The sequence below is a fragment of the Notothenia rossii genome (genome assembly GCF_949606895.1).
Source record: "Notothenia rossii genome assembly, chromosome: 7".
NCBI lineage: Eukaryota > Metazoa > Chordata > Actinopteri > Perciformes > Nototheniidae > Notothenia > Notothenia rossii.
Window position 1 is genome coordinate 67,338,188 of NC_136905.1, and position 11,533 is coordinate 67,349,720.

An 11,533-nucleotide genomic window follows, 5' to 3' on the forward strand; every position below is an offset into this window, starting at 1 on the left:
ACACCGATTGAATGTATATGTATAGATGTGTATGTATGGTCACATGCATGTGTGTATGTGTATTGAATGTATGTTGATATGTGTGCATATGTACATGTGTAGACATTTGCTATTTTAAACAACCCCTGTGTTTTCGTTTTTATTTTATTTTGACTAATTTTGTTTGCTATTTCATTTGTCACTTTCGGGTCTCTACAAATACTATATGATTTGAAAAACTGTACTTGTATTAATGTGACCCGAAATAAATAAAGAATACAAAAATAATAATAATTGTGCGCTAGGCTAAAATAGGTTACTTCTTTACTCGGTAATGGCCAGGAGCAAAAGGTTTTTGTCCTGCAGTTTGGAGACACTCCCCCAGGATCTGACTTGGGTGCTTGAAAGCATTTCAGACATTGTAGCCCTGAATACTTTGAGAACAGGTACCCATTGTGAGCAGCGTAGTCATGGCTGTGATGCTTCTGTCCTCCTTTTACTTGTTGCACTCAAGCAGCAGGCAACTGGTTGTTGATTTATGGCTTATTTTTGGAGACGCCTGATTGGACAAATTACAGTAGTCCTGCTAAAAAATACATTCTTTAACTGTGAGTTGCTGTCAGGAGGAAAGGGCCATTGACATTTCACATAAAAGGCACATAAGCCATGAAGTAAAGTTCAGATCAAACGTAACCTTTAGTTTTCTTACTCTGTGACGAGGGCAAATCCTACTGAATGCACTTTTACAACCATTATTTCTTATTTGGCGCCTCAGCACATCTCTTATATCCTGATTGAGATGTGAACACGTTTTTTATGGAGCTTTCACACAGACTCCATGGGTGGATGGAGTACAATTATGACACTACGATGAGCTTAGCAGTAGACAATAAATTGACACTGTTTAGTCAAAGTATTTTTCCAGGGGCAGGACTACTCTCTAGGTTAATATATAAAAAGGGCATCAGTTGTGTCAACAGGAAATGCAGCAACATAAAGTTACACAAAGTCAGGAAAGAAAAGAAAGAATGATGAAACTGCAGAAGGAAAAAACTAAAGCATAAAGATACAATTGGGAGTTTATATCAGAATATAATTCTTATTATACCACATTGTTATTGTATAAACACTCATGTCCATACACAAAAAAAACTGCCTGTCGGAGAGGCAGGAGTTAAACCAGTTTGCAACAGGTACAGACATGTTAAGTCAGCCAGACTCAAGAGAAGTCAGGGATCCTCTGTAAAAAATGAAGAACCCATATAACTTCATTCATTTTTGTTTCACATTACATTTTTGGAAAACCTCTCTCCATATCATTCCAATAATATTCCTATAACCTTGCTGTATAAGCAGGTACATTTGTGATCTTTCGACGCTTCATTTTCTTTGAAGGCGACCACAATATCTTCTTTATCAACTCCTTTTATCTGTGTATGATATATAAATGCAAGACAATGCTTTTGAAAGGTTGTGTAATAACTAATGAATATACTGTCACAAGAAAGCTGCCAATGTTCCCTCTGTGATGAAAAACGTAGTGGCCTCTGCCCTCTGTCTCTCAGCCTCCTCTGTTGTGGTTTCCCCTCTTTGTCACTTACACTGTAATGTGTTTCTCCCTGCTACCATGTGTCAGCCTCGCCAAGCTGTTCCTGTCATAAGAACTGAGCTGAGTGAGGGTATCCCATATTTCAGCAGTGACTCCTCTCCTCCTCATCCTCCTCTGGTCCGGTGATGGGGAAGCCAACTCTGTTGTTTTTCAGGTTCAAAGCTAAAGAAGCAGGATCATAGAGTCAAAGTGAGTTAATAATGTCTTTCCTGCAAAGACTCATCTGATCTCTTCTCTTGTCTGCCTGCAGTATCTGTTCAGAGAATAACAAACAGGACAGAACATAACCTAATGGGCTGTTGAAGGAGAATAGATAACATACAGCAGCAACAATTACACACAGAAGGGCAAAAGGGCCATAATAGGGAGGAAGTGGTGGGGGGTCCGACCAATACGGCATCTCCCAGCAACTGCAGTGCAATGTTGCTTCAACTGTCACATTATTTTCCAGGATGTATTATCCACCTGGTGTGCAGCTTCACCTACAGTCACTACAGGATTCAACGCTTTAAAGGGTATAGGCAGTTTGTTGCATTGTATAAGAAATCACACAGCTGGCTGTTCTTTATGTTTTCTAAACAAGACCATAACCTCATCTCAATATAAGCTGGTTTTATTTGTTCACCCCAAATGTATAACAAACTGAACGTCATATGCCATCTTGTAGTCTTTTAAATCCTAAATGAAGATCAGTATATCTTTTTAAACACTAAAAGAAAAATGTACTCTTTGTTTTTTTTAAAGGTGTAGTTTTATTTTAACTCCAAACTAGTCTAAAGGATGAATGGAGTGAGCAATAGTAGTTCATAAAAGTACAAGTATATCTGTAAAAAGAATACTTTCAAATACAAAACCAACAAATATAATTTAATGTGTCACTCATTTTACTTGGTCCTTCCTTACCACCAGATGCAGCCACATTGTTACAAACTCACAACATTGTATTCTAAATTATTGTAAAGACTCTGAGCTATGTACAGATACCATAGGCTTAACTTTGTGTAAATGTGTAAAAAAAATATTGTTTTTTTTAAAGATGGAGCAGGCCAGACAGTGTGCAATGTTTGGTTTAATATTGATTGCAATGGGAGAGCTTAATGTTTAGGGCTTTAAAAGTGATTTTCGATGCATAACGAGGCCTTATAAGCATCCTCCACTCATGCACCCCTATGGTGAGACTTTGGTCCAGCGGGGAGAGGGATGTGGTGCGACTGTGGCTGGCTGGTTGGCCGGTCAGGCTACACTGGAATGCGGGGTCTTTTGTTTGCCTGAGAGAGGAGTGGGTCAGGGGGAGAATGCCATTGATGATTGGAGAGAGGAAGAATGAACCTCCAGGAAGTGTCCTCTCTCTCTCCCCGCTCCCCCACTCTCCCACTCTCATTCTCTCTCCCTCTCTGCCTCTCTTTCTCTATCGTTTTTTTTTTTTTCTGTGTGTGAGAACCTTCACCGTGCCGAGCCTCTCTCTCTGAGGCCACGGTCCCCAGGCACAACCACTGCTTTGTCTTGCCTTGTGAACACACACCCCTCCTCTACTGGGCGCCTACGTTTGCCAGGGAAACACAGGGCCACTGCTCCTATTCTTATCCACATCGCTGCTCTTGCATTGATGGTGTGTGTGTGTGTGTGTGTGTGTGTGTGTGTGTGTGTGTGTGTGTGTGTGTGTGTGTGTGTGTGTGTGTGTGTGTGTGTGTGTGTGTGTGTGTGTGTGTGTGTGTGTGTGTTTTTGTGAGTGCTCAATGGTAAATTGTATTTCCTATGGCATCTGATGCTTCAGTATAACCATTTATTTTGCTGGTGTTTTGTCAAAAATGTGAAGTTATTCATCATCGTTGTTTCCTTTGCTACCCTAATTAAGCTTTCAGACTAAAATAAAGAGAGTTTTTATTTAGAGACATGACCAGAGTACAAGATATCCACCCTCTATAACAGCCAGACTAAAAATGGAATAAAGCAGTAAGTGGATAAGAATCTAGCCGGTGGCCCCTTCCGACCAGTGGCTGCCGCCTCCCGTCACATTGCTCATTCCCTTCTGTGTCAGAAGGCTGAGAGGAGCTGCAAATGGCCCTTTCAAAACACACGGCAGCTGAACACAGGGCAAAGGTGACTGAAGCAGTTGGGGGAGCACAGGGAGGGACAGGAGGGGGAGGGGGGGTGGGGGGGGGGGGGGGCACGAGATGAGCAGCTGCAACCTCGAGCCCCTGTTTCTGCACTGTGCCACCATCTCTAGCTTTAACAATTAAAGACCCTAGAGACTGATTTTTTTTTCAGGTAGTGCCTGATAGTCCACAACAACTTTTTTCTAATGTAGTCCACACAAATCAGCATCATTCCTGTCTTCAGACAATTTAGGCTAAACAAGTCACAGCCAGGGACATGGTGTGGTCTAAAGAAACAAAGGCGCTGGGTGGTGCGGTGCCAGGGAATTCCACATCCCAAAGCAGGATTAGAGAGAACAGCCCTTAAAAAGTTCCCTATAGTCCACTGACCCTCCAAATTAACAAAGCATGATTTTATAATTCTCTGTATCAGTTTGGATACTTTCAAAGACACAAGTTATTTGTGACAGAAAGTGTTTCTTTCATCAAATGCAGACTCAAAACCACATCCATCGTTTCTTGCAAATTCAATTTGCCTTCTGGATTTGAACTATTGAAATCCTATCAGATCTGGATAGAACAGGAAACATGGTACTTTTCAACATATAATACATTTCAACATCCAGCTGTATGACAAGTCTGTCTAGTCACAAAAATGTTTTTTGCTCAATGTCTAGACTCTTTGTATTGTCATCAATTGCTCTATTTGTCGTTTCCTCAACTTTGCCATACTTCCGGATTTGTCCCACTGAAAGCCCCCCTCCCCCGTCCGTGGGGCAGGTGTTTTAATAAGGCAGCCAATTGATGTTCCCAGTGTACTCTGCTACTTGCTGCCGCTGTGTGAATTCTCGGAGTAGTACAGAACTTATTGTGGACGCGCGATATCGCGAGACTTGTGCCATTATCAACCTGCTTGACACACAGCAGCGCTGAGTGCAGCCTGCCTTGCCAGGGTCGGACTGAAGCTCAAGAAACGACAAGGAGAAGCGAACATCTGGCCGCACATCATGAAAGGACGTCCGGGCTTCTAAAGAACACGACGAACCGGGCGGAAATAAATGTAAGTGCAGTGTTTTTGTGCTTTGAAACGGAGGAAGCGAAAGTTAAAAGAGTGTCCCCTCGCCGCTTCGTTCAGCGCAGTTACTGCGAGTTCCTGTGCTGTTTAAAAGGCTCCTAGCAATGCGTTTCCCAACACGGACATAGAGCTCGGTTTACTGCGCCCTTGGCTCTGCTGTGTCTTACACTTGTATCTCTCATTAACATGTTAATACCGGGCGCAAAATTACACTTATACATTTTCCTTTACGGTGAATGAAACTTTAATATCCAATTCACCGAAGTTTTTTTTTAATCTGCCTGTTTAGAGTTTTGAGTTGACCCTTTTAAACAAATATGTCACAGTTGTGCGCGTGTGTCTGATAAGTGCCCCGAAGCGTTTTTATTCCCCTCCGCGGTTATCGGCTGCAGTTTTCCTTGGTGATAAATTACACGATTAAAAAAAAAGTAAAGTTAGAAATTCCGTGCAATCTTGTGATACTTATGAATCCACTCTTTTTCTTTTGAAACAAGTTGAGTGTGTGTAGTTTGGACTGCGTATAGCCCAGAGTTAACATATGGCATAAAGGGGAGCACAGCTGGAGGTAGCGTTTCCATTGCGGTGATGTCAGAGCAGCTGACTCCACAGCTTGCAGTGTAATTAGCAAACAGAGCACCAGTTTACTCACTCTGCACTGCTCTTATTTTTCACGTTTGCCTCCTCCCCGCCCCCCCCCCCCCCCCCCCCCCCTGATGGACTGCTATAATTCCCACTCTCGGGAGTTTATTCCGTAAACCTCCGCTATTTCTTGTGCGATCGCCGGTGCGCCACTTTTTTTTGCCAATTTTGGAAGCTCAATAAGTAGGCTGACTACCAGAAACCGGAATACTTCAGATAATTCGGAGAGTGGATCCTTTTACATCGTGATACATGGGTGGGTGAGCGCAGCGTAGCGTGTCCTGCACCACTGGAAAGAATGTAGGATTTATGGTCTCAAGTTGGATAAAGTTATTGCTGATGAATTTAATGTATCTGAATAAAGTTTTGTAACTGGGAAGGATTTTATTGACTTGTTTGATTAAAACACGGGCATGCTTGTGCATTGTTTGTTTGCTCAGACTTTTAAATTATTTGCGTTAAGTTATCCTAACATTTCCTCTGGTTTAGCCGTGGTGCCTCTGCCGGAGCACCGCTCTGCCCTCTAAATGGCTTCAATTCGTTTATCCAGTATCCTGTTTTTCCTGTTTTTTCTCAGGTTATGAAGGAAGAATGGAGTTCCCAGACCATAGCCGCCAGTTGCTGCAGTGTCTGAGTCAGCAGCGTCACCAAGGTTTCCTCTGTGACTGCACTGTTCTTGTCGGGGAGGCTCGATTCAAAGCGCACAGAGCCGTGCTGGCCTCCTGCAGCATGTACTTCCATCTCTTCTACAGGGACCAGCTGGACAAAAGGGACGTTGTGCATCTCAACAGTGACATTGTGACAGCCCCGGCTTTCAGTCTGCTCCTTGAATTTATGTATGAGGGGAAGTTGGATTTCAGCTCTCTCCCGGTGGAGGATGTCCTGGCAGCAGCCAGTTACCTCCACATGTATGATATAGTGAAAGTGTGTAAAAGCAAGCTTAAAGATAAAGAACTCTCCCCTCTGGATGAAAAGATCAGTGAGGGCTTGGGGCTTGGCTGTGTTGACAGAGAAAAATATTTGGAAAGCCAGCTGCACAGTAAGCAGCTCATCCGGCGACAGCCCCAGACACAGTCTCAAGGGCTCCTCAGGGCCCCCCTGAAACAAGAGTTTGACATAGACAACAACGAAGTCAGGCTGGCTGTCACAGATTGTGATAGGTCTGTGCGGAGCAGGCAGAAGGCGAACGGTCACTCTGGCAGGTCCCCGGACCTTGTAGGTGTCAATTATTTGTCAGCAGAGGCCGAGCCCTGCGTCCAAACAGCTGGAAAAACAAAAGCTGATGTCAGTAGTTCCACCGTATCGCTGTCCCAGAGGTCCCGGGCTTCAGATGACATGGACTGTGCGCTGGATTTGTCTTTCAAGCCTCTGTCTAGCAGAGATCCCTTACACCCCTCCTACGTCTCGGGACAGCTGGCCCTCGACAGCCAGCAGCAGGGCACTGAGCCACTTGTTAAAGACGAACACGACTTGCTGTCAGAGCAGGAGGACAGTGAGCCGATGAGCCCTGAGAGCCAGCGCTTTGGGAATAGTGCCAGGAGCTCAGTGGTGACAGGGTTCGCTGCCCTCTTCCCAGGCAACAACGGATCCACAGCCGCCCTGCTCTCCCAGGAGGAAGACCTGATGGACGAGGAGGGGGAGGCCTGCAGGGGGAGGGAGGGCGCCCCGGGCCGGGAGGTAGAGGAGAGGAGGGGGGAGGCTGCTGGGGGACAGCGAGGAGGAGGAGGAGGACGACCTGGCCTCTTCAGACATCTCCACCTCCAGCGGGGTGCTCCTGCCCCCGGGGCAACAGGTGTGTGTGTGCCCCCTCTGCAGCAAAGTCTTCCCCAGCCCCCATGTGCTGCAGCTGCACCTCAGCTCGCACTTCAGAGAGAAGGACGTGGCTCGCTCCAAGCTGTCCCCTGATGGCTCGGTCCCCACCTGCATGCAGTGCAACAAGACCTTCTCCTGCATGTACACCCTGAAGCGCCATGAGCGCACACACTCTGGCGAGAAGCCGTACACCTGTGGCCAGTGTGGCAAGAGCTTCCAGTACTCCCATAACTTGAGTCGGCATGCTGTGGTTCACACACGGGAGAAGCCTCACGCCTGTAAGTGGTGCGAGCGGCGCTTCACCCAGTCTGGGGACCTCTACCGCCACATCAGGAAGTTTCACTGTGGCCTTGTCAAGACTCTCGCCATTGGATAAAACCCCTCTCACCAGTGCCATGACACGAGACAGAATGTCTTTTCATACACTGAATAATACTACTGAACACTTTCCCCATTAGTACACACACATGTTGGCAGTATATTTTGGAGACTTCTCTTTTTGGATTCTACCCCATTTGGCATTTCTCAAGTTAAAGATGTAGTAAAGTGCTTCCTGTGCTGGACTGTGACACAGGCCTTCATGAGGGTCAGAAGCAGGCTGTTAGGATACACATGCATGGTGCTGTGAAACCCAAGCTGGATCTGTGTTGATGAAGGTGAACAAATGTAGATGATGCACTTGTTTGTTTCTGTCTTGTTTGTGTCAATCTGTTGACTTTATTTTTGAGGAGTATATTTGCTGAGAGAAAAAGCGTCCCATGTTCGAGCCTATGGGCAAATGGGTGATAGCTAATGCTAACATATGTTAATACAATCGTCAGAGTGAGTGAGACTTTTATTTGTGCACATGGGAGATCAGAACCGTCCGTAAGTAGCAATATATGATTTTTTTTAAAACTCCTACATTATTAATATTATTATTATTATTATTTATTTTATGGGGATTTATTTAGTCCTTAACAAGTATCATAAAGCAGCAAAACTAATGAAGATTAACTACTGGAAGTATAACTATTTTTCATGAAAGTAGAATTTTTTATTTGGTTGAAATGAAGTTGGAGACAGTTTTATGTTGTTTATAACAAGAGGCAAGCAGACCATCATATCCCCATATTTCTAATTCTTTCTGCCTTGAGGAGAGACAGCACGTCTTCAGTTGCTAATGTGAGTGAGCTCATATCAATGGGATGGCCTTCTAATTTGCTACTTAAAAATAAGTTGTATAATCAGAGGAAGGAAGTTAAAAGCTAATGCTCGTAACACTGGTGCCTACTGAAATTCTTAACACTTCACCTGATGTACTTACTTAAACGAGAATGAGCTGTATCACTATGCCTTCTTGTCAAATTCAGTGAGTTTTCAGGCATTTTGAAATAATCTGGATTACACTCCACATACCAGGTGGTAACAAAGATTATTGTCCACTCTGGAATGCCTTTTTATCCACGAGCGTCCTTAACTGAATAATTAACAGGAATGTACTAAAAGAACCTAAAGCAAGCTCAAATACATTTTGTATTGTTTGGGTTAAAGGCAACTAGTTTCCAGTGAATTACCTTGTTATTTCCTGGTATGACATAAAGGGCAAACCCTCAGCAGGCAGGAAGGGAGACAGGTGGATACTCAGCGCTTTGTTGTTCATCAAAGCTGAGCTCCAGTTGCCATTCAGCTCAATCTACTGACTTCTTTCTTTCTTTGAATTAACCTTTTCACATTATCATATCCTCTTACTGTATGTGTGTGTGTGACTACTGATGAAGCTGGAGCCTTTAGTGATGCTGTCCTTTTCAAAAAAGAATCTTTCAAGTCTGTTAACATAGATGCTTTCTGGATTCTTAGGGGGCGTAGCACTAAAAGTTCATGATATATTGTCTAATCTGTCCTGAGAAGACTTGATCAGAATTTATTTATTAGTTTGGTTCAGGGTTTACTGTAGGTGTACTTCTTATTTTCTATAAGCTTGAAAAGACGCCGCGTCTTGCCTAGTGATCTTGGTACTCATCAACTGGTATTGGGGCTGTCTGTTCATTTTTTTTTCTCCGTGCAAATCGAGTTACTGTAATTGTATTTTAATATACCGTGTAGAAAGCTTAAGATTTGTCACATGGAACATAGAGAAGCACTTGTTTTAAGCATGCATATAGTTTCAACACTATTGTCTAGGCTGCTATTTCTTACTATATGTATATTTAATGTAAATATATATTCTATTTATCAAACTGTTTTTGTTTTTTTTCCGTGTTACAACACAGAGTCAGGTGTCTTATTAAGACTGCAGTCTCTTAAAGTGTCACGTCTTCCCCAGGGGAGTCCTTTTCCATATTTAAGAGCAGTTAATACTGCTCTGACTGCTGTTCTGCCACAGGAAACAGTTGTTCACAAGCGCGGCCACACCGATACGGCATTAGTTACCTATAGAAACCAGACAATACAGGCATTGTCCCCCCCCCCACCACCACACCACCAAATCCCAGGTAGTTCTCAAGGGATCATTGTGTATTTCTCCGCTGGCTGTGGGTAGAAAAGGCAAACGCAAGTCTCTCTTTGCACTTTTCTGTATTGAATGGAGCCCTTGGAATGTGAGAAATGTATTTAGCAAAGGGAGACCAAGGACACTGTAAACAGGTGTATTGTTTGGAGGCATCAAAGAACATTCCCCCTCCCCACCTCCATACCAGCATGCAGTAGATAAATGCTTCATTGTTCCTTTACATTGAGGAGATACCACGGTGATTTGATTGCACATCCATCAAAAGAATATCAAAATTATCATAGTATTGTTTTCTAAGTGCTCGATTTAGAAAAATTGTAGGGGCTGAAAATAATGTCTGGCAATTGTGACGACACAGGTCAAACGTAGGCGCTGACGACCTATCCATTTCAGCATAGCGCACCCTTAAGGTGTCTTTATGTTTTTATGTTAATCACCAAGACTTCTTTCAGGACACAGAAAATGAATTCACATGTGATTTCTCAGCATTCGCAAGACAATGTGTTTCAGATACATAGCTGTTGTAGTGTTAAGGTTCAATCAGAACACAGGACTGTAGTTTTGTCTTTTTCAAGAAACATTTCTTATGTGGTTCAAATTAAATGTGTACAAAGGTAGAAAAACTAACAATATGTGAAGATTTCTTTGTATTGTTTGCAGTCTTTATTTATACCTCCAGGATGTTCACCACTTGTGCCTTGTAGACACACGAATAGGTGTTGCATCTGGAGAAGCCCTTTTTCTATGTTGTCCATCTTTTGACCTTCACTGCGGCGTTCACGTCACAGTGACAGAAGCCCACTGATTCGCAACTGTTGTTCCTGTCTTTCTATCATGTCTAAAATCAGACAAACTAAAAGTTACAAGTCCATTTATTTTTGCTGCTTTTGCGAGAGATTACATTTAACCTTTATTTGACCGTTTTTGTCTATGTGAACAAATCTGTTTTTGGACGTGTTAACTGAGGACAAGCATTTTGTTTTGTGGCTTTCTAGAAGTCATTACTACTGGGAACTAACAGTCGGTTCCTTTAATTATTGTCACTGTTGAATGTGAAACACTGAGATTTTGATTGTTGACTTCTATGGAAACTTGTTTGAGGGCTATGTTTGCCTAACTCATGCTGTATGATGTTTTAAGTCTAAAAAAAATGACTTTACCAATACTGGAATTTTGTCCTCAGCAGGTTACAACTGTGAAATTGTGTATAATCATGAGAAATATTTATTACTGCATTTGCTTCTTGTTCAACATTTGACTGTCTCAGTTTTAATTGGTTAAAAAAAAAGCTTCTAAATATCAAACGGAAATCTTTTTAATAGAATTTGTAGAAAGTGCCATTAGAATTTAATATAATTTTTTTAATAAGAAAGGTATATTTTATAGTAATCAATTGCTTCAGTGTTAGTGGTGTAGAGATTAGAGGACAATCTTCATGCAGAGTTGACATTGCTTAGATATTGAGGCAACTTACTTTTGATCTGTAACTGTATGTGCATTTTCTTTGTTTGCGCTTTTGGAGTGTGTGCGTGTGCGTGTGCTGTGGAAATGTGACAATCTTGATTTTAGGTCTTTCTTAAGATTATGCATAGAATTAAATGGAACAACTTTCTCTCATTGTGTGGCGTTTATTCATTTGACCAATCTTCCTTTTTTGTTTGCATTCAATCTAGTTTTAACACCAGCCAATGTACCCATTTCTGACAACTCATGTTTTACTAGAAGATTAGCTTTTAAATAAATTTTTAGTCGAAGTAGACTCTGATACACTGGCAACCAAAGAACATTGTTTAAGAGCCCTCGTCTGACACGGAGCAGCAACAATCAGCCAG

At 42.6% G+C, this 11,533-nt stretch overlaps 1 protein-coding gene across 1 annotated transcript; it reads left to right on the forward strand.

Annotated features, from left to right (window-relative positions):
* Window positions 1-4,550: 4,550 nt before the first annotated feature.
* On the forward strand, window positions 4,551-11,313 carry zbtb42 (zinc finger and BTB domain containing 42). Its single transcript, XM_079691780.1, is given in 3 exon segments — window positions 4,551-4,744; window positions 5,976-7,089; window positions 7,091-11,313. Coding segments are annotated over 2 exon segments (1,596 nt in total). The 5' UTR covers window positions 4,551-4,744; window positions 5,976-5,989; the 3' UTR covers window positions 7,587-11,313.
* Window positions 11,314-11,533: the final 220 nt, after the last annotated feature.